General features: G+C 39.5%; 1 protein-coding gene and 1 long non-coding RNA gene across 5 annotated transcripts; one reads left to right on the forward strand and one right to left on the reverse strand.

Moving 5' to 3' along the window:
* Window positions 1-1,584: 1,584 nt before the first annotated feature.
* LOC311294585 (tripartite motif-containing protein 16-like) lies at window positions 1,585-16,229 on the forward strand. 2 transcript variants are annotated; one of them, XM_084415535.1, is made up of 7 exons: window positions 1,585-2,493; window positions 4,678-4,773; window positions 4,869-5,102; window positions 5,856-6,015; window positions 6,474-6,521; window positions 7,919-8,055; window positions 15,997-16,229. In XM_084415535.1, the coding sequence occupies exons 1-7, from the start codon at window positions 1,921-1,923 to the stop codon at window positions 16,096-16,098; spliced, it is 1,350 nt and encodes a 449-aa protein (XP_084271661.1). In that variant the 5' UTR covers window positions 1,585-1,920; the 3' UTR covers window positions 16,099-16,229. The 2 variants fall into 2 exon arrangements, with proteins under 2 accessions (XP_084271661.1, XP_084271660.1); XM_084415534.1 differs by lacking the exon at window positions 15,997-16,229 and having other exon boundaries at window positions 1,586-2,493; window positions 7,919-9,013.
* LOC311294637 lies at window positions 16,085-22,472 on the reverse strand. Of its 3 annotated transcripts, XR_014628094.1 has the most exons (12): window positions 22,237-22,472; window positions 21,603-21,951; window positions 21,397-21,512; window positions 21,164-21,287; window positions 20,807-21,051; window positions 18,654-18,715; window positions 18,329-18,454; window positions 17,735-18,243; window positions 17,445-17,651; window positions 17,198-17,264; window positions 16,346-16,511; window positions 16,085-16,218 (listed from the first exon to the last, which is right to left on the reverse strand). It is a non-coding gene; the product is annotated as an uncharacterized lncRNA (long non-coding RNA). The 3 variants fall into 3 exon arrangements; XR_014628095.1 differs by having other exon boundaries at window positions 21,603-22,471; XR_014628096.1 differs by having other exon boundaries at window positions 21,397-21,527; window positions 21,603-22,471.
* Window positions 22,473-24,374: the final 1,902 nt, after the last annotated feature.

Genomic DNA, 24,374 nt, shown 5'->3' on the forward strand with positions numbered 1-24,374 from the left:
AAATGTGCAAATTATTTGTCCTCTGTGTAGTTGCGTGTAGTAGCCGCTACTTCAGAAGAAGAACGTACATCTGTTTACTGTCAATGAATCATCGTGTTGTGCCATGTCCAGTGTAGACACTATCACGAATTATGAATTTTCATGTAGCCAGCAATAGTCAATAAGACAACAGACTGTCAGAAAACAGTAGCCTGGCAAGCCAGACCTATATCAAGATGTTGGGTCTGGCAACTCACCATAGACACGGCTCAATCTGAGGGGCGGGATAAACAGCTGTCTTTCAAATTCCCTCTGCACGCAATAGGACAGCGCTTCAACCGCGTTTTCCCAACAGCGGAGTTGATAGATTCAACTTTTGCCATATTTGGCCGGCAAAACTACGAACACATCTTCCTTTTTTTAAGAATGACTTACAGTAAGTGCCGTTCTTTGCTCTTTTCTCAAAGAAAAACTTAACTCCAAGTCCTCCAGAGTCGCGGACAAAGCCGATTCGAAAGATGTTCTCCAGCAGCAGCTCTTCTTTGTTTTCAAGTGGCAGGTAACCGTCGCAACTCTGTCGTCATTATGTTAAGCCCGCCCCGCCTACTCTATAGACGACGTGATTGGCCTGACCCAATTTAGTTTTTTGCAGCTCGAAAGTCAATGGAGAGTTGCTAGACTGCCCAGGGTGCAAAATACATTTTGCTGCCCTAGGGTGCGTCTAGATTTCTAGGCTAAGAAAACAGATGTCATGAGCAAAATGTGTTAACATTGCAAATATGTTAATTTTACATTATTTGAAACTGCTACGGCAGCAGGGAAGATAATAAGATAATAATTATGATCAAGCATTTGAGTGTAATCCTGAGTTTATCCTGATGGAAATATAAAGAAGCCTTAAACTCCAACAATCTTTTGGAAACAGGGTGTTTTAAACACACAAACAGTTCAATTTGAATTAAGTGCCCATAGATTACAGCTCCATTTCAAGGGTGCAAATATCTTCAAAATGAATCAGATTCAGTTACCGCCCATGAGTGTAAAGCCTAACGTGATTGGTTGTAGCGATAACGTGCTACGATTGGTCAGCTCAGTGTGGCCATTATCTGATTGGATTGAGTAAAGGGTAGGTGAAGTCCACTTATTTGTGGATTTGTCTGCATATATATACTAGAACTGTTTCGAAATCCACAGATGCGTGCAGCGATTTACAAATGCATAGAAAGCGGTTCACAAATAAATGTCAGACAGAGTTGTGTTTGTGACATGAAACACATTTTTAAATATATAATTTTTTTTATTTGCAAATCTCATTTTATTTGTGAGTTTTATAATTTTTTTGTGAAACTCTTTACATTTATTTCTGGATCTTAATCTATTTATTTGAAAATTTTATTTTTTTTGTGAATCTCTTTACATTTATTTGGAATAATGCAAAAAATTCTAACCCCATAGTAGAAGCTACATATGTACATTTTAGTCCTCCCAACAATGCTAAAAATTAAACGTGCGTGTTAGGCTATATGACATTTTATAGCCAGATATGACGCGCTTCTTCAACACGCATCAGATGATCAGCTGAGAATCTCTTCATCAAGCCAACGCGCAAACTACCGCAAATAAAACCGAAAGTAAAGCCCAACACGGACGGAATTGAGTCAATTTACTGTATAACGCGGAATTTAACGGATTGAATGGTTCATGAGCTCGGAACTCGTAATTACGTTGTTTTTGACTCCACAAGAAGAGCACATAAACACAGCAGTAAAGTGACTCTCCTTCACCAGGAATGAGGAAGCTGCTTTACAGACACTCCTGTTTTACACACGTCACTCAAACACAGAAGCAGGAAACTATTTCAACTCCTCAGTTCAGAGAAACAGAAACTGAAGTATTGTTGAGCTGTTGTGTGTTTGTGTCTCTCTCTATTCATGCAGTAAAATGGCAGAAGCCAGAATTTCTCAGGATGAGTTCACGTGTCCAGTGTGTCTGGATCTCCTGAAGGATCCAGTGGCTATCCACTGTGGACACAGTTACTGTAAGATCTGTATTACAGGCTGCTGGGATCAGGAGGATGAGAAGAGAGTCTACAGCTGCCCTCAGTGCAGACAGACCTTCAGTCCAAGACCTGCTTTAGCTAAAAACACTATTCTGGCTGAACTGGTGGAGAAACTGAAGAAGACTAAACTTCCTGCTGACTGTTACGCTGGAGCTGGAGACGTGCAGTGTGACGTCTGTACTGGAAGAAAATACAAAGCCGTCAAGTCCTGTCTGGTGTGTCAGGAATCTTACTGTCAAACTCATTTAGACCGTCATGAGGAATTTCACTCTCGTAAACCACACAAAGTGATTGATGCCACTGGACGACTGCAGGACATGATCTGCCGTAAACATGATAAAGAGCTAGAAATGTTCTGTATCACTGATCAACAGTGCATCTGTGTGTGGTGTAAGGAGAGTGAACATAAAAACCACAACACTGTATCAACTGCAGCACAGAGGACAGAGAAACAGGTATGAACTGAGAGGGATTGATCACACAGAAATGAAAGTGTCTTTATTTACTCACTCATTTACTCATGTTGTCCCAAACCAGTTAAATATATGGAATATAAAAGATGATATTTTGAAGAATGTCTCGTCTATTTTAGTTTATACATTGAAAGTCAGTGAGAAAGTCATTGTAAGTCAATAGAGTTCAAGCTCCAAAAAGGAAAAAAAGCATAAAAGTAATCTAAACAACTAGTGGTTAAAGAAAGGAGTATGCTAGCTTAAGTGTATTGACATGCACTTGTAGTGTACTTCAAATTAAAAGTATATTAAAAAAATATATATATTTTATATATGCAGATAATATAATATTAATGAAATGAAAGGCCACTTAAGTGCACTTAAAGAGAGTCAACTTTCATGACTGTTTCATAAGTACACTTTATAAAGTACACTTTTTTATAATGTAAAATGAAAAGTTTTACTTTGAAGTACATTTTAATAATATTTAATATTTCAATTTAACTCAAAATAATTATGAAATTACATTATATACTTAAATCTTACTTAAGTGGGTCAAAAAGTCACGCTTAAGTTCAGCTAATTGCTTTATATGTACATTTAAACTATAATACATTTTCATTTAATAGCATTTAACATGCAATTACGTTTCTGAAAACATTACGTTCAGTTCACACTTATTTCACAATTACAGACCCTTTCCAAAAAATTTGAATATCATGGAAAAGTTTATTTATTTCCATAATTCCATTCAAAACGTTAAACTTCCATAGATTATAGATTCAGGGCCCACAACTTAAACGATTTCAAGTATTTAGTTGTTTATTTGTACATAATTTGGGCTTCCAGCTCATAAAACCCATGAAAACAGTATTTAAAAAAAATAGAATATTACATGAAATCACACAGTAATTACACAGTGATACCATGGTCATTGAACCAGGTTTTGGTTCTTTTGGCAGTGTGGGCAGGTGCAAATCCTGCTGGAAAATGAAGGAAGCATGAAGTGCTCTGAAAATGTCCTGGTAGATGGCTGCGTTGACTCTGGATTTAATAAAGCACAGTGGACCAAAGTCCTCTTTTCTGATGAGAGCAAATTTTGCATCTCATTTGGAAACCAAGGTCCCAGAGTCTGGAGGAAGAGTGGAGAGGCACACTGTGTTGGTGTGCCTCTCAGGTCTGTGTTGGTTTGGGGAGCCATGTCATCGGCTGGTGTTGGTCCACTGTGCTGTCCACTCAACGCAGCCGTCTACCAGGACATTTTCAGAGCACTTCATGCTTCCTTCAGCAGACAAGCTTTATGGAGATGCTGACTTCATTTTCCAGCAGGATTTGCACCTGCCCACACTGGCTGCCAAAAGAACCAAAACCTGGTTCAATGACCATGGTATCACTGTGTAATTACTGTGTGATTTCATGTAATATTCAAAAAATTTTAAATCCTGTTTTCGTGGGTTTTATGAGCTGGAAGCCCAAATTATGTACAAATAAACAACTAAATACTTGAAATCATTTAAGTTGTGGGCCCTGAATCTATAATCTATGGAAGTTTAATGTTTTGAATTGAATTATGTAAATAAATAAACTTTTCCATGATATTCTAATTTTTTTGAAAGGGTCTGTATATTATTTTGAAGAATATAATTTCCAAAATAAGTGCAGTCTTTAAAATATGCTACTTTTAAAAGAGCCAAACTTTTAATCACAAATCAAATCAAATCATTGATAAACTCATATATGTGGAGCCCAAATCAAATATGATGACATCAAAAACATCAAACTTCACTGGTGTTTGTGTGATGACATCATGGTGTTTAGTCATGTGACTGTGACATGAAAGAACCAATGAGGTTTGATGTTATTGATGTGTCACCATATTTTATTTGGCCTCTGTAAACCGCTGAGACATTCTTCTAAATATCTTCTGTTGTGTCTCGACAGAAAGTCATACAGGTTTGGAGCGACATGAGGGAGAGTAAATGATGATACTAATGATATAAAACTAGGCACTGATGAAATACTGCTGACATTCATTTCAGGAAACCATGAATCTGTGGTTTGAACCAGACAGTAAAAACTTACCATGCAAGATCTTTAACCACTTCACCAACTCTGGATTCATGTAACTTTAATGTTTGTGTGACAGTAGTTTTATGTGTCATTCCCTGTCATTGGTTTGTCCTCCAGAAACAGCTGAAGGAGACGCAGATGAAGATCCGTCAGAGAATCCAGCAGAGACAGAAAGATCTTCAGCATCTGAGAGAGGCTGTGAAGTCTCATAAGGTGAGTCTGGAGAAGAAGAGAAGTTTGAGACGTCTCAGTTTGGACTCTGTCAGTCGTGCTGAAGCCACTGTGTGATTGTGATGTGTGTGTAACAGCGCTCTGCACAGACAGCAGTGGAGGACAGTGAGAGGATCTTCACTGAGATCATCCGCTCCATTGAGAGAAGCCGCTCTGAGGTCACACAGCGGATCAGAGATCAGGAAAAGACTGCAGTGAGTCGAGCTGAAGGACGACTGGAGCGACTGGAGCAGGAGATCAATGATCTGAGGAGGAGAGACGCTGAGCTGGAGCAGCTTTCACACACACAAGATCACATCCAGTTCCTGCAGGTAACAGAGATCTAGAAGAACAGGATCATAGTGGACTTGAGCAAGATCCTGCTATGACAGAGAAACATTTCATGAGAGCAGAATGAGCCGTTGACTGAGATGTTGTCAGGAATTCAGTCAGATTCAGTCAAGTGTTGTGTTATCATATAATCATCAGTCAGACTCTCATCTGATCATCTTCTGTTTAAAGAGACACACTTACAAAGCCCTGGGAAATTTACCATTAAATATTAACTCATTTTTCCTTCTGGTTTCTTCTGTCTTGATGAAATCAGTGAACTTGATGGTATCAATATCCAGCCAACTAGATTTTTCATCATCTTTTAATGAAATCTTTTATTTCTACTAAAATAATTTCAGTAATTGGCACCAAAATTGGGTCAGGTGATCTTCAAAGTTGATAATATTGATAATGTTGATAAAATTAAACAAACAATTTTCAATAGAAATTACATTGAGTATATTTTAGTTTATCATAAATGTGTGTCAGTTCATTCAGCAGTAACTTTAACCATATTTCAAAGACAAAAGAAATGTTTTTTTTTTATTTTTATGATATTATTAAGTGTGAAATACTAGAGTTTGTAGCATTAAATGATGAATATGAGGAGAATGTGCTGATTGTGTGAAAGTGCTGGATTGAAGCGAGTCACTGAAGAGAAGTGAAGTCAACAAGAGCCGCTCAGATCTGATATAGTGCAGGTTATTGGCTGAAGTGTGGAGATGATGAGTTTTGATTTCTGTTTTCTGTAGAGTTTCCAGTCTCTCTCAGCACCTCCTGAATCTACAGACGAACCCGACGTTTCCTTCAGTTCTCTCTCCTCTTTTGATGGCGTGAGAGAATCTGTCCGTCAGCTGAGAGACAAACTGGAGGATTTCTGCAAAGAGGAGATCAAGAAGATCTCAGACGGAGGTAAAGTCCTGCGCCTCGTTTATACAGACGTGTGGAGAAAGATCCCAAATCTGAACGTACAACCGTTTCCGAAATGTTCCTACGATTTATAAAACGTCCATTTTCACAAAAATGTCCTTTAATGCATCTCAGTTTATAAATCACAGTTATTAATAAATTAAATTCAAGTCCATCAAATCCTCCTACAGAACGGCCTCAAATATCTCTTGATGATTCAGAAATACGGACTCATCATCGTGGACAAGCGTTTATACACACATGACGGAGGATGAAATCCATGGAGTTTAGGATCAATCCGATGTGTTTTATAAATGAAGCCCCTGGAGATTATTAATCTGCTCTCAGAAATGAGTCCGTCATCTAATATTATAGAGCATCATATTAGAAATGTCTTAGAAATGAATGTATTTTATCTTGTCATTTCTCTTCACACTGTTCATGTGTGTTGATTTCCACAGTCACTTTCACCAACATGAATCCCAAGACCAGGAATGACTTCCTACAATGTGAGTCACTAGAAAACAAGCAGAAAAACTCACTGAATGTGTTCATGTTCTTCCTGTAGAAGGAGAAATAAATCATGATAGAAGAGTTGGTAACACTTTACAATATGGGTGCACTAATAAGCATTAATTCATACTTAACTAATGCACAGATAATCATTAATGTATGACTCATGAAGAACTAAACCATTAATTAATGATTACTGCATAAGCAACTAATAAAGATTCTAAATAATTAATAGATTAAGTAATATAATGCGTCGCGCCGCATCCGGTGTAGTATCACTGACTATAATGGACGTCTATTGTCTTTGTCCAGTCTAAACACAGAGTTATGAAATAGCAGATCTCGACTGCATGTTTTCAGTGTACCTTGACCTCAAGTTTAACCTGACACACTCCTGTGCCATGAACAACAAGGTTCATCGGACTCAGTGAAATCTTGGTTGTACATGGTTGGAAATTGAAATCCATTAGTGTGGATGTCAAACCAAAATGGCATATTACTTATAATTATTGCTAATTAATGCTATTTCATAACACTGTGTCTAGACTGGACAAAGACAACAACGTCCATTATAGTCAGTGATACTACACTGGATGCAGCGCGACGCTACACAACAAAACCCTGATGCCACAGTAAACCGATGCCACACTCTATTCCTGATGTACTCCAACCTCTTGTGCTAGTTCTGTTATGAAGGACAAATGGACTTGCGATGGTCTGTCATGTCCAGTGTAGACAGCTGGTCTCGTCCAGTTTAAACACAGTGTACCAGCAGTCAGGAGTTCAGATTCTGGTGTGCTGATATTTGTGTGCAGCCCAACTCACCCATCCTTCACACACATTCACCGACATTACATTCACTGCATGTGCAACTGTCAAAACCCATAAATGGCATATTACTTAACAATTAGTTAATAGTCATGTGCCTCAACAAGTAAAGTCATAACATAATGATACATTTGCAAATCATTAGTTAATGATTAATTAAAGCAGACAGCTGGAAGTTGAAGTACACTGCTTTGACCAACTGTGGTAATTAATGCATTAATTACAATTCATATATTACTTAATCTATTAATCATTTAGAATCTTTATTAGTTACTGATGCAGTAATCATTAATTAATGGTTTAGTTCTTCATGAGTCATACATTAACACATGATTATCTGTGCATTAGTTAAGCATGAATTAATGCAGATTAGTGCACCTGTATTGTAAAGTGTTACCGAAGAGTTTTATAATTGATCATGTAAATGATGATTTGCACAGGATATTTGGTCAGCTGTACTGAGACACTGATGATACATTGAACATTGATTCATGAAGAGTTCAGATACATTAAAAGATCAGACAGATTCATAATTCCTGTTTCTGATATGTTTTCTCTCCATCAGATTCCCATCAGCTCACTCTGGATCTGAACACAGTGCATAAACGCCTCAGTCTGTCTGAGAGGAACAGAGTGATTACTGTCACTGACAGAGAGCAGCCGTATCCTGATCATCCAGACAGATTTGATCAGAAGTGTCAGGTGTTGTGTAGAGAGAGTGTGTGTGGACGCTGTTACTGGGAGATTGAGTGGACTGGAGATGATGGTGTGTGTATATCAGTGTCATATAAGAGCATCAGCAGGAAGGGATCGGTTAATGAGTGTTTGTTTGGATATAATGATCAGTCCTGGAGTTTGTTCTGCTTTTCCTCCAGTTACAATTTCTGGCACAATAACAAATGCACTTCTCTCCCTGTAAAGTCCATCAGCAGAAGAATAGGAGTGTATGTGGATCACAGTGCAGGAACTCTGTCCTTCTACAGCGTCTCTGACACAATGAGCCTCATCCACACAGTCCAGACCACATTCACTCAGACGCTCTATCCTGGGTTTTGGGTTGGTTCTGGATCATCAGTGAAACTGTGTTGATGTTTCAGAACAGATTGTAGAGAGATTTTACCCATAATACTTTGAGCTGCACGATAAATCAGTAACGGTGAAATACAGAGACTCTTATTTCCTCTTCATTACGTTAATACTGATGAACTTCACTGAAATAAAACAGAATACATGTGTATCAAATCCTCAGAGACAGTAAGAACTGTGTGTGTGTGTGTGTGTGTGTGTGTGTTTCTCAAACTCTGGGTTTTTTTTGTTTTGTTTTTTTAGTGACAAATTATTTGTATTATTAATAACAAAAGTTTCTTTCAGTTGAAATAATAAAACAGAAGGTTCATTACAAAATGAACAGATTGAGGATAGTGTGGTTTTGAGCAGAAATGGTTGTGAACAATGTAAGGAGTGAAGATGTGTGAGTTTGTGGAGAGTCTGATCATCATGAGAACATGGTTAAACTCGTGTAAAATCAGGACATTTTTGTGTAGAGTTTTGCAGAAATCATGAAGAAAATTGTAATGTGTGTGAAAACAGATGAAATACATTTTTGTTTTGAGAAATGTGTCTTTGTTTTAAGAACTGAATGAATGGTTTGGGAAATTGTGCCAACTGAATCATTTATAGAGTATTAGAAATTGAGAAAACCTGTAATACGCACCCATACAACAGGACACAGTAATAAACATCAGTGGCCTAGGCTAAATTTAGGCTATTAATAAAATTACTATAAACAGTTTTAACAGTTTGTGTGTGATAATAAAAAAAAAAAAAATGAATCATTCACAATTCATATAGACTGAATCAAAACAAATTCTGCTAGTTAAAGGGTCAGTTCATCCAAAAATATTTTTCTTACATGAATGCATCGCTTCCCTTCAGAAGGCCTTTATTAGCCGTGTGGAGCACTTTATGATGGAGAGATGCACTTTTATGATGGATGGATGCACTTTTATGATGGATAGATGCTCTTTTATGATGGATAGATGCACTTTTATGATGGAGAGATGCACTTTTATGATGATAGATGCTCTTTTATGATGGATGGATGCACTTTTATGATGGATAGATGCTCTTTTATGATGGATGGATGCACTTTTATGATGGATAGATGCACTTTTATGATGGAGAGATGCACTTTTATGATGATAGATGCACTTTTATGATGGATATATGCACTTTTATGATAGATGGATGCACTTTTATGATGGATAGATGCACTTTTATGATATATACTGTATATGCACTTTTATGATGGAGAGATGCAGTTTTATGATGGAGACATGCACTTTTATGATGGAGAGATGCTCTTTTATGATGGAGAGATGCAGTTTTATGATGGATAGATGCTCTTTATGATGGAGAGATGCAGTTTTATGATGGAGAGATGCACTTTTATGATGGATGGATGCACTTTTATGATGGATAGATGCACTTTTATGATGGATAGATGCACTTTTATCATGGAGAGATACACTTTTATGATGGATAGATGCACTTTTATCATGGAGAGATACACTTTTATTATGGATAGAATAGATGCACTTTTATCATGGAGAGATGCACTTTTATGATGGATAGATGCTCTTTTATGATGGATAGATGCACTTTTATCATGGAGAGATACACTTTTATGATGGAGAGATGCACTTTTATCATGGAGAGATACACTTTTATGATGGAGAGATGCAGTTTTATGTAGGGCTGTAGTCAACCAAAGAAATGCTTAGTCGACCAAAGTCCTGTCCTGCACAACGATTAGTCGACAAAAAAAAAAAAAAAGACGCAATGTTTTGCATTTTGATTAAACATTTATTAAACAATTGTCAGAGCATTTATAAAACAACAACGAAAAAAGTTTTTTTGTTTTGTTTTTTTATTGACACCTGGGATCCCCCGCGAAACGGTTCTCATTCGCGCTTGAATAAGGCCAGCGACACACTGGCTGCTGGCGTGAGAGTCTCAGCTGTGTTGGGTGTCTGTTTTTATTTCGTTTTTTTTATTTCATGTTAATAGGTTGGAGTTTGCACACTGCCTGCGTGAGACACGTGTCTCATTCGCGTTTCCGCTCGAGCCACGCGGAAAACGCGTGCATGCTATAGAACCGACGCCTGACGCCGGTTTCACACTGCATGCATTAGCAGAGCGTAAGCAGCGCAGGAGCAGTGCATATGGTGAGCAGGAGCAGGACACGCGCGTTTTGCTTTCACACTGGCAGCGTTTGTCGCGCGCCTGAACTGCGGGTTTTGTACAGACAGAGTAGGCTACTCTATAATGGATAAGTTCATTGCTTTATTTCGTTTTCAAATACATTTAAGAGAAAATACTTGTCAAGAAGCTTATTTTATAAATAATTTCATTTATATAACTTTTGGTTCATCTTTGTTTTTATTGTTCTGGCAACAGGTTTGTTTTTGGACATTTGTTTTCTTTTTAAATTGCTGTTGGTCATTTGTTTGACTGTTTAAAACACAATAGATATCATCAATGCGCTTTTTGGATAAAACTGCGGTGTATTTTGGCCATGATCAATGCATTGTCACTTTAATTCAGCGTAAGCGGCGCGTTAAAAATAGACTGGCTCTGCTCCTGCTACGCGCTGCCGCGCCGCTTCTGCGTGCGGTGTAAATGCACTCATTGAATAACATGGACGCCGAAAAAAATACGCGCTGCTCACGCGCCGCTGACGCTTGCGGTGTGAAACCGGCGTGAGTGTTCCAGCAACGGGAGTGTTCTCTGGCTAGAGCGCAGAGCGGAGTTTATATGGACCGAAGTGCATGCCTGAGCTTGAATTGCTGCTGTTGCTTTGACATTGTGGAAAATAGAATAATAGAAACAAAATGTATTCGACTTTTTACCGGTTATTATCAATCTAAATTAATCTCGTTTTTAATTTAGGCTAACTTAATTTCGTTCTTCTTTATTTAAATTTCGTTTTTTCTTTAGGCCTTTTTAAATTTCGTTTTTCTTTATTTAAATTTCATTTTTTCTGTATTTAAATTTCGTTTTTTTCTTTATTTAAATTTCGTTTTTCTTTATTTAAATCTACCCTTTACTGTGTCAGTAATTTGTTAGTCAGAAAAATATTAGACTACCTTAAAAGTATTGCTTAAGTTAACAGACTGTGTGCGTTTTATATCACTAGTGCAGTGTCCGTTCTCGGAGAATATAGCCTAAGCCCTGCTCGCGTGAGGTGCGCCGCTTCCCGCTCGCGCTGTTCTGTAGTTTACTATTAATTCTGAACGTGTCGCGTCTCGCGCGTCTGTCTATATTGCACCAAATGCGACACTGCACTCCCTTGTAAAGTCGATTGGATGAACGGTTCTCGAAATAATCAAAATGCAAACGGACAGACAGACACATAGAGATTACTATATTCCTTACTGAGTGCGAAGCAGCAGTGCAGCCAGCCACAGGTGCAGTTCCGTGGTGCGCTAAACTGTGGCGCTGTTACAAAATAGCCTAAATGAAAGCATTTAAAGTTGAGCATAAAACATAGGCTAATTATATTTAGAATACAGTAATATATAACTGCTTCTAAATTAATAAATATCAAGGAGTAAATCAATGAAAATTTCTTTATTGGTGAAAAAAAAAAAAAAAAGATTTGACTGGTCGACCAATGAGAATGTCAGTCGACCAAGACGGCATCGACCGATTAGTCGACTAAACGACTGAAGTTGACAGCCCTAGTTTTATGATGGATAGATGCACTTTTATCATGGAGAGATACACTTTTATGATGGATAGATGCACTTTTATCATGGAGAGATACACTTTTATGATGGATAGAATAGATGCACTTTTATCATGGAGAGATGCACTTTTATGATGGATCGATGCTCTTTTATGATGGATAGATGCACTTTTATCATGGAGAGATGCACTTTTATGATGGATAGATGCTCTTTTATGATGGATAGATGCACTTTTATCATGGAGAGATACACTTTTATGATGGATAGATGCACTTTTATGATGGATAGATGCACTTTTATCATGGAGAGATACACTTTTATGATGGATAGATGCACTTTTATCATGGAGAGATACACTTTTATGATGGATAGATGCACTTTTATCATGGAGAGATACACTTTTATGATGGATAGATGCTCTTTTATGATGGATAGATGCACTTTTATGATGGATAGATGCACTTTTAGGATGGAGAGATGCACTCACAGTAGTAGATCGCCCTGGAGTGATCACTTGCCATTATCAAAATGTAAATGCATGGGTTATATGTCACCTAATAGATGTAAATAAATAGATGTCGCCATTGTTTTCTATACCAGTTTACGACAGTTTCCTCTTTGATTTTTGTGCAGCTGTGGAGCTTTTGAGTGACGATTCCTCATATGTCCTTTATCTGTCCGTGTTTGGGCTTAAGTTATGATTCAAGTCCAGGTTCTAGTGCTAATATTATTTTAATCATCATAATATAAGAATTACTTCTACAATAGACTAATGGTTTGTTTTAGACAATAAGTGTTTCTTTTCATTTCACATTTTAATTGGCACACCACTACTAAAATGAATACTGAGGAAACACTGCTATCAGAAAATTTCGTATAAAAAATAAATAAAAATCGGAACATGTTTTACACATGAGCCCGTCTCTTCTTTTGTCATCAGGAGTGGTAAACTGGAACACATTTTCAGAGGAGCATTGAAGGACCTGCAGAGCTCTGTATCTAATCTCCTGTTGCATTCAATGCAAATCTCTCTACAAAGACTGTGAAATACAGGGGATGTGGACAGAGGGGAAAACTACAAGTATTAGATCCTTTCCGAGATCTGATGTTCTATTGGATGTAATGTTGCAGCAGTGGCCCAGAACAGACAATATTAGTGCCAGAACATATTAGATTGGGTTTGCATAAACCCTCATTGTGTTGCCTTTCAATTAAAAGAACAGTGCGTTTAGCTGTTCATTAGTGCTGTTGATATCAGTCAACATTTTTAATCATCAGCAAATCAGGTGTACATCAAAAGATGTTTAAAATTATTAATTAAAGAAAAAAAAAGAAATACAGTTCAATTCCAAAAGGATATATTATTGCTTGCTAATTAGACTAAGATTAAAAAGCATTTTGCTAATGTGACAGATGGAAATAATGTGTTTTATCAGTAAGTCATAGCAAGCGTTTGAGTAAGTAGTAGAGTATGGGTTAATGGGTTCATAGTAAGGTAATTTTGCCATTCTCATAGTTAAATGGTATATCACATATTATGGTTAAAGTTGTTACTGTTAGTTGCAGCAGTTACAGTACAGTACTTTTCTTATTTCCTATTTTTCATGTGCAAAATGTCACTCTAACAACAACAGCAGTAAGTGTGAACAAGAGTGTTGTAGTTACTAGAGGGCTCCAGCAGGGGGAACGTGTGAGCTATGTTACGGTGCACCTCGCTTCCTCCCTTCAGTTATTACACACATGATTTGAGGAAAGTTTGTGTCTGTGCATCTTTCATTCAACTATTCCCCTTTTCAGGTATGAACCTTTTATAATACGTGTTATTGTTTACCAGGGTATTATGTGAATGGGTACATGTGTCGAGGAGAGTGTTTTAGTAGTGATGCCCAAATGAAGCGTTTCGAAGCATTATTGCTTTCTGATACAATTGTGTCGAAAATGGTTCATTACTCGAAGCTTCATTCAGATAGAAATTGCAGCACCATCTCCTGGTGAAGTAAATGTAATGCAACAAAGCTGACAACCAAAAAATGCAAGTAACGCCCCGTTTATTACGTGTTTACCGAGGCGATCGAAGCTGAAACAGTGTTAGTGCTGTGAAACTCATTTATATAGGTGAAATTTACAGATACTAATGAATTTCATGTGTTCACCTTGATAATAAAACATTAAGCATGATGTGTGTGTGTAATTATTTATTTAGACAAGGACAGAGGATCAGACCAGCTTAAAAAAAGTTGGAAACCATCACAGAAATTCTAATGGTTTATATTAAAATAGGAACCATTGGCTTTTACCATTTAGACCACTACATAATTCTTTTTTGTAGTGTGTTTGGGACATATTCCATCAGGATTGAATGCCCCCAATACAACCCAACACATATCATTAGACCCACAGAGACCACTATAATTCCCATTACAACCAATAAAATTCCCATGGAAACCATTAAATCCAATAGAATTTCTGTAATGGTTTCTATAGTTTTTTTTTTTACCTTCACTTTTATAAGAAATACAGCCGCCAGGTTTCAAACCTGTCAACACTGGATTGGGCTGTCAAAGCAGTCAGGTGGTTCACTACAGGAGTGAACCAGTGTGTTTGCTTCAGAAGTCATTTTCACGTGACTAGTGACGTAATGATACAAGCTCCGAAGCAGTGGTTCATTGCAAGGACCGTTCGAGTTTGAAGCAAGCTTCGGAGCGTCGGTGTCAGACGTAACATCACTATGTTTTAGCACAGTTAGTCGAACATTGTGAAGTTAAGACGTCAATTACATGACGAGTAAGCTAGCAAAATGAGTCTTTAGCAATGTTAACCGCGTGGATGAAAGAACGGCCGTTAGTAGCTATGCAGTGACGTTGCACTTGTCGTAGTTTTGGTCTGTAAGTTATACGGTTCTAAAATATACTGAGTATTATTAGAGGTGTAAGTGTTATGTGTGGTGGTTACAAAAGTATATAAGCATTTAAATAAGTAAATAGTAGTAAATATGTTATATGTAAGATATATGGATGACAAGAGAATTTATTTCTTAAATGTGTTATTCCGTTGATTAATGTTCCCTGCTCAATCGTTCTATGATTTGATTGCTTTCACCTTTGGGGAGTGTTCGCCTGCTTGGGGAGGGGGTGGGGCACGCGCGCTGCTCAAACAATACAGACTCTGATAAGTGAAGCAGCAGCAGCTCCGTGTCCTGTATTAATTTATATACATATCTCCCCTCATCAGGTATGAATTACATAAAAGCAATGAGAGTATGTTTTTTGACATGTAAGAGTTTAAGAAATGTTAACTACATTGTTTAAAGTGTTTAAGTTTACTGTTATGACGGACATGTAAAAGTTCGCTTCAAGTCATGTCTGTGTGCTGCGTCACGCGTGCTAGTTACACATTTTCATGCTAGTGATGGAGACCATGCGGTCTCAGAGAAAATACGCAATATGAGAGTAAAGTCCACAAATAACATGTGTTTTGGTGAAATAATACAATGAGTAAGTTGTAAGTGCCAAATAACTGTGAAAATGAGTGTCTGTACTAAAAAAGTGTATCAGAAAGAATAATTCTGGCAAACATGAACACATTTTTAGGATTTATTCACATGGAAAATGTCATAAATGTTATCAGTGAATATTTCATAGTACATAATGCTTAATCTGTAGACACAGCAGTAAAGGGAAAATACTGTATGTACTGTATATGTAATTCTGTTCTATATTTTGTGATTACTATTGAAGTGATGCACTGTCATTGATTGAGAAAGAATAATTCTATTCTATAAGAGTGATTGAACTGTTTTACATTGTATAAAAAAACAATACAGACTCTGATAAGTGAAGCAGCAGCAGCTCCGTGTCCTGTATTAATTTATACACATATCTCCCCTCATCAGGCGGTGAGGGTACTACATTTTGGAGGCACCGCTGGGATTGATGTTCGATGGAGTGACTCCCTGACCGGTAGAGCCCATTTTGCAACATCGTCCCCTTTTTAGTGACCCAGATGAGCAGCAGTGTGAGATATTCCAGATGAGTGGTGGTAAAGACTGATTGAGCAGTGTGTGCACAGTTGTCACAAGGTCAAGTCAGTAAGGTAAACACCCTCAAAAGCCTGTCTACACCGCAGAAAAAAAATAAAAAAATAATAAAATGGATGAGTTTAAACATCTTCAAGAGGAAATTTGTGAGAAATTATGCACACTATCACGGGAAAAACTGATAAAACTCAGTGTCTTTCTTCACCTAACACGAGAAGATGAGACAAATGTGACTCGTTTATTCCTGTTGAGCCTCCTTAGTAACCATTTACTAAGAGCTGAGCTAGAGGAGTTAGAAGATGGCGGTATGGCTGAACTGTTAACAATTAATGACAGACTGATCCAGCTCACGGGAATCACAAGTAATGCTCCTGAAAAAGATACAGAGAGGGAGGAAATTAAACTTGGAGATGTTAACACAGCCCAGAGAACAATACAAGAAAGTGGAGAGAGGACAGCTGAATTGTTTTCTACCATGTATATTAGCCCCGCAGCATCACAAAATATAGCAGACAGACAGACATATGCAGCCCAGAACCCATCTTATTCTTCACCCACATATCAGAGACAAGTGAACGCGACATGGCAGAAAGACTTCAAAATTTCTGGTCTAATAGGAGATCTAGGGCAGAAGGACCGTCTCTCATTCTCCAGTCTGGCACGTCAGATAGAAGGTGGACTTAAAAAGGGCTATGCAGAACAGGAAATAGTAGATTCTGTCATCAGGGCTATCACACCAGGGCTTCAGCTGCGGAGCTATCTGGAGGGGAAGGCAGGGCTGACACTCCCGACGCTAAGGCGGATACTTCGTTCTCATTATCAGGAGAAAAATGCGACTGAATTATATAAGCAGCTCACCAAAGAAGCTCAGCACGCTAGAGAAACCCCACAAAGCTTCCTAATTCGAGCTCTTGATCTGAGACAGAAAATTCTGTTTGCTTCTCAGGAGGATGACTCCGGATTGAAATATGATCCCGCCCTAGTTCAGAATATGTTCTTGCACACCGTCTTGACTGGATTACAAAACGACCGCATCCAAAGCCACCTTTAACCATACCTTTCAGATCCCGCTGTCCCAGACGAAGTGTTGCTGGAGAAACTCAATGTAGCTTGTTCCAATGAATCTGAAAGACAAAATAAGCGAAAATATGAAAAAAACGGTACTGTTCATGCTGTACAGTTGAATGAGCCTCCCCCTGAACAAAAGCTTCAGTCCAAACAGTCGAAGTTTGATTTAATGTCACAACTAAAAAGCCTGAGTGATGATATCATACAGATTAAAGAGTCCATCCAGCAGCCCTTACCTGTCCCTCAGCAGTGTTTTGCAGTTTATGACAAAGACCCAGCATCAGCAGTGTCCCAACAGACATCAGGATGGACCCAAGTCCAAGAGCATCAGGCCTGGAAACCCGAGACGGCTACATACCAACGGCAGGGAAGCCCATACATGTCTCCACACCAGTTCTCACAAAGCCAACAACAGGTGAGGGAACAGAAAATACCTCCTCTACCTGCAAACCCAGTTCAGTTGTCCACTGTTCCATCAGAATATTCTCTCCAGCCACGTCAGCATTATTCAATCTTAGAAACTCACCATGGACAGCCATATGTGTACCCTTCTCCTCAGCAGCCCCCCATGTCCATCAATTATGCAACTCAGCCGTCAAACTTTGCAGCACTGCAGTATTATCCACAGCAGTATATGGAGCCACCACGACAGCACCCCCATCAGTTCCGCCAGTCCCATCCCTCACGAGCCAGACAATGTTTCCATTGCCAGCAGCGCAACGCAGAAGAACCTTGCACCCATTGTTACCACTGTGGCAGCAGCGAGCACTTCTCAGCTGGCTGTAAGAGTAAAGGCGCCAGACCTCAGCGTGGAGCTCCGTTAAACAGGAGCGGGTTACCCCCAAGGGACAGGGTGTGACCCGAGCAGCAGAGAAGTCCCAAAAACATGAGAAATGTAGCATTGGCCATCAGAGACAGTTTGAGTCCCAGTCGCTTGATAGTACGCTTGATAGTATTTTAACTGCCCCTTGTCAAGTTAACCAGCATTCTGCCATCACGTCCTTAGTTGGAAAACAGTGCCTTGTTACCTGTTATCTACAGGGAAAAAAGATTGAAGCATTATGGGATACAGGCTCCCAAGTATGCATTATAGATGAGGAGTGGAAAGCCAAATATGCACCTGAAGTGACACTGAGAAATATTTCCGAGGCGACCGAAGCACCAGACAGTCTGCGCCTGGTGGCAGCAAATGGAGCGAACATGCCATACAGTGGATGGGTGGAGTTGACTTTCAAGCTGGCATCCCCTGTAACCAATGAGAAAGAGTTAAACATTCCTGTGTTTGTTTTGAGGGACCAAGAATTGCCCAGACCTATCGTCGGGTATAACGTGATAGAACAAATAATGAGACGAAGCGAAAGTGGATCCCTTGATGTGACTAATGCTTGTTTGTACAGAACTGTCAGAAGTGCTTTCCCTAGCATAAAGAAGAAAAGTGTACATACCTTCATCAATTTGGTGACTGCAGAGGGGCTCAGCGAGTACGTAGTAAGAACCAGGAAGGAACCTGTGAACATAGAGAAGCACACCATTATGCAAATTCAGTGTCTGGTAAAAATGCCTCACGTGAAACAAGATACGGTGCTACTGTTTGAGCCACACGTTAACCCAATGTACCCAGATGGCCTTGAACTCTTTGATACTCTCTTCCTCCTGGAAAAAGGGGCTTGCCCAATAATTACTATCAATGTGCAGAATGGAACAGATCACGACATCAAGCTCGGTGGTAGAACAGAGCTAGGAATTCTGCAGACAGTTAAGTCTGTTTTACCAATATCAAATGCACAGTGTGAAGCCACCGCATCTGTTACACAGGTCCTACCAGAGATCACTGAGGCATCTCCCAATACAGATCGATGGGACCCTCCAGTGGATGTGAGCCATTTAACTCCGCCCCAACAACAACAAGTTAAGAGGATGTTACGTGAAGAGTGTCATGCCTTTTCGAAGTCAGACGACGATATCGGCTGTGTCCCAGGTTTGCATCTGAGTATCTTATTAAATGATTACACCCCTGTTGCCCGCACATACACATCAGTCCCTAAACCGTTATATCAAGAGATGAAGGACTACTTACATGACCTGATTGCTCAAGGGTGGGTGGCCAAGTCTCATTCCCCTTACTCGTCCCCAATTGTCTGCGTCCGTAAGAAGGATGGCAGCCTCAGGCTATGTATTGATTACAGGGACCTGAACAGCAAAACAATCCCTGATCGCCAGCCAATACCCAGGGTGCAGGATATCCTAGACGGGCTGGGCGGTAATGCGTGGTTCTCACTGCTAGATCAAGGGAAGGCCTACCACCAAGGTTTCATGTCCCCAGAGAGCCAGTACCTGACTGCATTCGCAACACCGTGGGGCCTATACGAATGGATTCGTATTCCTTTCGGCCTTATGAATGCGCCTGCAGCGTTCCAACGGTTTATGGAAGAGAGCCTGGAAGGGTTAAGAGACAAAATTTGCATACCGTACTTAGACGACATCCTAGTCTTCACTGAGTCGTTCGATGAACAAGTGGAAGCGGTGAAGAAAGTACTGCAGAGGTTACAGTCCCGTGGAGTCAAGTTAAAGCCAAGAAAATGTGAGCTCTTTAAGAAAGAGGTGCGATATCTGGGGAGAATTGTGTCAGCTGAAGGCAGTCGTATTGATCCCGCAGACACCGTTGCTGTAACGGCACTGAAGGAACAGACACCAAGCACGGTGGGGGAACTACGCAAGATTCTGGGCCTGCTCAGCTATTATCGGCAATACATTAAAGACTTTTCCCGAATTGCCAGTCCCCTCTATGACCTGCTAAAAAGTAACACGGAAGGTGCTGGGCCACAGAGAAAGGGGAGACACAAAGTAAGAAATAACAAACGAAATCATGTGGTGCCGTCAAGTAAATTAATTGACTGGACAGAAAAACATCAGGAGATACTAGAAAAGTTGATTAACTGCTTGACTCAACCTCCGATCCTGGGATTCCCCGACTTCTCTCAACCGTTCATCCTTCATACGGATGCGTCCAACCAAGGGTTGGGAGCTGTTTTATACCAGCAGCAGAATGGCAAGCTGAGAGTAATCGCCTATGGTTCTCGGACTTTGACGGCAGCTGAGAAAAATTACCATCTGCACAGTGGGAAGCTGGAATTCTTAGCTCTGAAATGGGCCATCACTGAAAAGTTCAGAGACTACCTGTACTATGCACCGACCTTTACAGTTTTCAGTGACAATAATCCATTAACCTATGTCCTGACCTCTGCGAAGTTGAACGCCACCGGGTGTAGGTGGGTGTCAGAGCTTGCAGATTTTCACTTCACCATCCGCTACCGCCCGGGTAAAGAAAACATAGACGCTGACTCACTCTCCAGGATGCCAGCGGATCTAGAAACGACGATGAGAGAATGTACTGAGCAGTTTTCACCTGACGGTGTGGGAGCCGTGATCCAAGCTGTGGAGTCCCAAGGGAATCCAGATGTGACTTTTGTAGTAGCCTGTCAGAGTGTACTGGCAAGTGTGGAGAAAAATGAGGGACACCTCAAACCCCTGTCAAAAGAGGAAATCAGACAAGCACAAAAGGATGACAAGGACATTAGAGTAATAAGTGAACACTTACAAGCAGGATCTAGACCTTCTCAGCAGTGGCGTTCGGTCAACTCGCCAGCCAAAGTTCTTCTGAGAGAGTGGGAAAAGCTGAAGCTAGATGAACACGGCATCCTGTTCCGCCAGACGTCACAAAGAAAACAGCTGGTGTTACCAACACAATTCAAAAGAACTGTTCTGAGAGAGATGCATGATGAGATGGGTCATCAAGGACTTGATCGCACCACAAGCCTCATTAGGGATCGTTTTTTTCTGGCCCTACATGCAGAAAGACATTGAAAATTATGTTCTGAGAACCTGCTGCTGTATCAAACAAAAAAAACCCTGTCGTGAGACAAGAGCGCCTCTTAAAAATATCAAAACGACCCACCCATTTGAATTGGTGTCCATTGACTTTCTCCATCTGGACAAATGCAAAGGGGGCTATGAGTACATTTTGGTAATCGTCGACCACTTCACTCGATTTGCCCAGGCATATGCCACCACCTCAAAATCTGCAAAAACAGTAGCTGACCGGTTATTCAATGATTTCGCCCTGAAGTTTGGGTTTCCATCTAGAATTCACCACGATCAAGGGGGAGAATTTGAAAACCAGCTACTCACCCAACTCAAAAAGTACAGCGGCGTTGCCGGCTCAAGGACCACCCCCTACCACCCCCAGGGGAATGGGCAGGTGGAACGATTTAACCGGACATTATTGCAGATGCTGAAAACCCTGACTGAAAGACAAAAAGCTAATTGGAAAGATGCATTGAACAAATTGATCTTTGCCTATAATTGTACCAGATGTGATGTGACTGGTTTCTCACCTTTCCAATTGCTGTTCGGACGCTCACCAAAGTTGCCCATCGATGCTCTCTTCGGACTCGAATCCGACAATAACTCCCAAAGTTACAGTGAGTACATGGAAAGATGGACAAAAGGAATGCAGGAAGCTTGTGAGATTGCGAGAGAACAGGCAAACAAGTGTGCAGAAAGAAACAAAAGGAATTATGACCAACGAGTGAGGTGTACTGACCTGTTCCCAGGAAGCAGGGTCCTCGTAAAAAAACCTGACTCCAAGAGGTGGGACCGGGAAACTGAGAAATTTCTGGGAGGATGAGGTTCATGTTGTTACACGCCAGGTGGCAGATGGTGCTCCAGTCTACGAAGTAAAACCTGAACAGAGTAAAGGCAGATCACGAGTTTTACATCGCAATCTTCTCCTTCCATGTGACCATCTACCTCTTGAAATCACACCAGCTCAAAGTACTAAACTAAAACAAGGACAGCAACCAAGAAACAGCAGAACTCAGCCCGTCCGGGGAAGGGAATGTGAGTCAGAGTACGATAATGAAAGTGAAGAGGATGACTACTACTTTCAAGTGGAGCCCTTCCAGATAAGACCACAGGAAAGCAGTGATTGCCTAGAAAAAAGAAATGCGTTATCACCACAGTCAGTACCTTCTGAGCCTCGATCTAACTCTCCAGTGGTGGAACCAAGGCCACAGTCACCTCCAGCTGAGTCAGAGATGGATCTCCCAGAGTCTGTACCTGAAATAAGAAAAGAACCTAATGAAAATGAACCAACTGCTGACCTAATGCAACAAGACTTACCTGATAGGGAAGCAGCTGCAGCGCCTGGGTCCAGAGACAGGACCTCCGAGGGAGAAAACGGGTACCAGTTCACCAGGAGAAAATTAATGGACAAATTAATGGACTGTTTTTTCCTCCCTAAAAGAGACTCTGTGGTTTTAAAAGAACTTTCTTTTTTGACACTAAACCATGGGACTTTTACGAACAAGTGCCTCTGGACTATTAAGTAATATGGACTCTTGTATGGTCAAATGATTGCTTGTGAAAAAAAAGAATGTTGTGCAAGAAAATGTTGGTAACAGTGTTCTGAAATCTGATGTTACGTAAAACAACTGCTGGGTGGAGTTAAATATTGTAAATTGAGCATTGCTGTAGCCTAACTGATTACTTAATGATGTCGGGACGACATCTTATTTTGAGGGGGAGAATGTGGTGGTTACAAAAGTATATAAGCATTTAAATAAGTAAATAGTAGTAAATATGTTATATGTAAGATATATGGATGACAAGAGAATTTATTTCTTAAATGTGTTATTCCGTTGATTAATGTTCCCTGCTCAATCGTTCTATGATTTGATTGCTTTCACCTTTGGGGAGTGTTCGCCTGCTTGGGGAGGGGGTGGGGCACGCGCGCTGCTCAAACAATACAGACTCTGATAAGTGAAGCAGCAGCAGCTCCGTGTCCTGTATTAATTTATATACATATCTCCCCTCATCAGGTATGAATTACATAAAAGCAATGAGAGTATGTTTTTTGACATGTAAGAGTTTAAGAAATGTTAACTACATTGTTTAAAGTGTTTAAGTTTACTGTTATGACGGACATGTAAAAGTTCGCTTCAAGTCATGTCTGTGTGCTGCGTCACGCGTGCTAGTTACACATTTTCATGCTAGTGATGGAGACCATGCGGTCTCAGAGAAAATACGCAATATGAGAGTAAAGTCCACAAATAACATGTGTTTTGGTGAAATAATACAATGAGTAAGTTGTAAGTGCCAAATAACTGTGAAAATGAGTGTCTGTACTAAAAAAGTGTATCAGAAAGAATAATTCTGGCAAACATGAACACATTTTTAGGATTTATTCACATGGAAAATGTCATAAATGTTATCAGTGAATATTTCATAGTACATAATGCTTAATCTGTAGACACAGCAGTAAAGGGAAAATACTGTATGTACTGTATATGTAATTCTGTTCTATATTTTGTGATTACTATTGAAGTGATGCACTGTCATTGATTGAGAAAGAATAATTCTATTCTATAAGAGTGATTGAACTGTTTTACATTGTATAAAAAAACAATACAGACTCTGATAAGTGAAGCAGCAGCAGCTCCGTGTCCTGTATTAATTTATACACATATCTCCCCTCATCAGGCGGTGAGGGTACTACATATGCATGTGTGTTATCAGCATAATTGTGTTTTGTATCTCTTGTGTATGGCCGTATTGACTGTAGTTAAAAGTGGGAAATACTTCTGCAGGTATAATTGCTGACTAGAGATAATGTTTAGAATTGTATAACGTATGGAATATTATTTTGTATGTAAACTGTACTGACGTTGCATATGTTTTTTTTTTATATTCAGTCATTACACACATGATTTGAGGAAAGTTTGTGTCTGTGCATCTTTCATTCAACTATTCCCCTTTTCAGGGCTTTTACACTAACATAAAAGACGTTCTACATTTTTTGATGTTCTTTGTAGGCTGTATTGATCTGTCCACTAAAACACATTTTCGGTGAAAATGATGAGGATGAAAGAGGAAGGGAGGAGATGGCTGGATTGCAGGATTTTGTTTGAATAAGAAACAAATGTATGAAATGAAATCCAAATACCATGCATACATACATACATACATAAAGTTGAAAAAAATAGTCTGCACTTTGTTGACATTCCCAAATTTATATTTTTATTTTATTCACATTTATTATAATTTTTATTTACATATCTATGTTCTGCTTTTTATAAAGTTCGAAGTAAAGAAAAAGGAAATGTTAA

This window comes from Rutilus rutilus (assembly GCF_951802725.1).
Source record: "Rutilus rutilus genome assembly, chromosome: 1".
In the NCBI taxonomy this organism is placed as follows: domain Eukaryota; kingdom Metazoa; phylum Chordata; class Actinopteri; order Cypriniformes; family Leuciscidae; genus Rutilus; species Rutilus rutilus.

Excerpts from the sequence above, each read along its gene's own strand:
- LOC311294585 (XM_084415534.1), top strand. The coding sequence starts at position 1,921 with ATGGCAGAAGCCAGAATTTCTCAGGATGAGTTCACGTGTCCAGTGTGT. Across the intron at positions 6,016-6,473 it reads CAAGAAGATCTCAGACGGAG|TCACTTTCACCAACATGAAT; the intron begins GTAAAGTCCTGC and ends TGATTTCCACAG. Across the intron at positions 6,522-7,918 it reads CAGGAATGACTTCCTACAAT|ATTCCCATCAGCTCACTCTG; the intron begins GTGAGTCACTAG and ends TCTCTCCATCAG.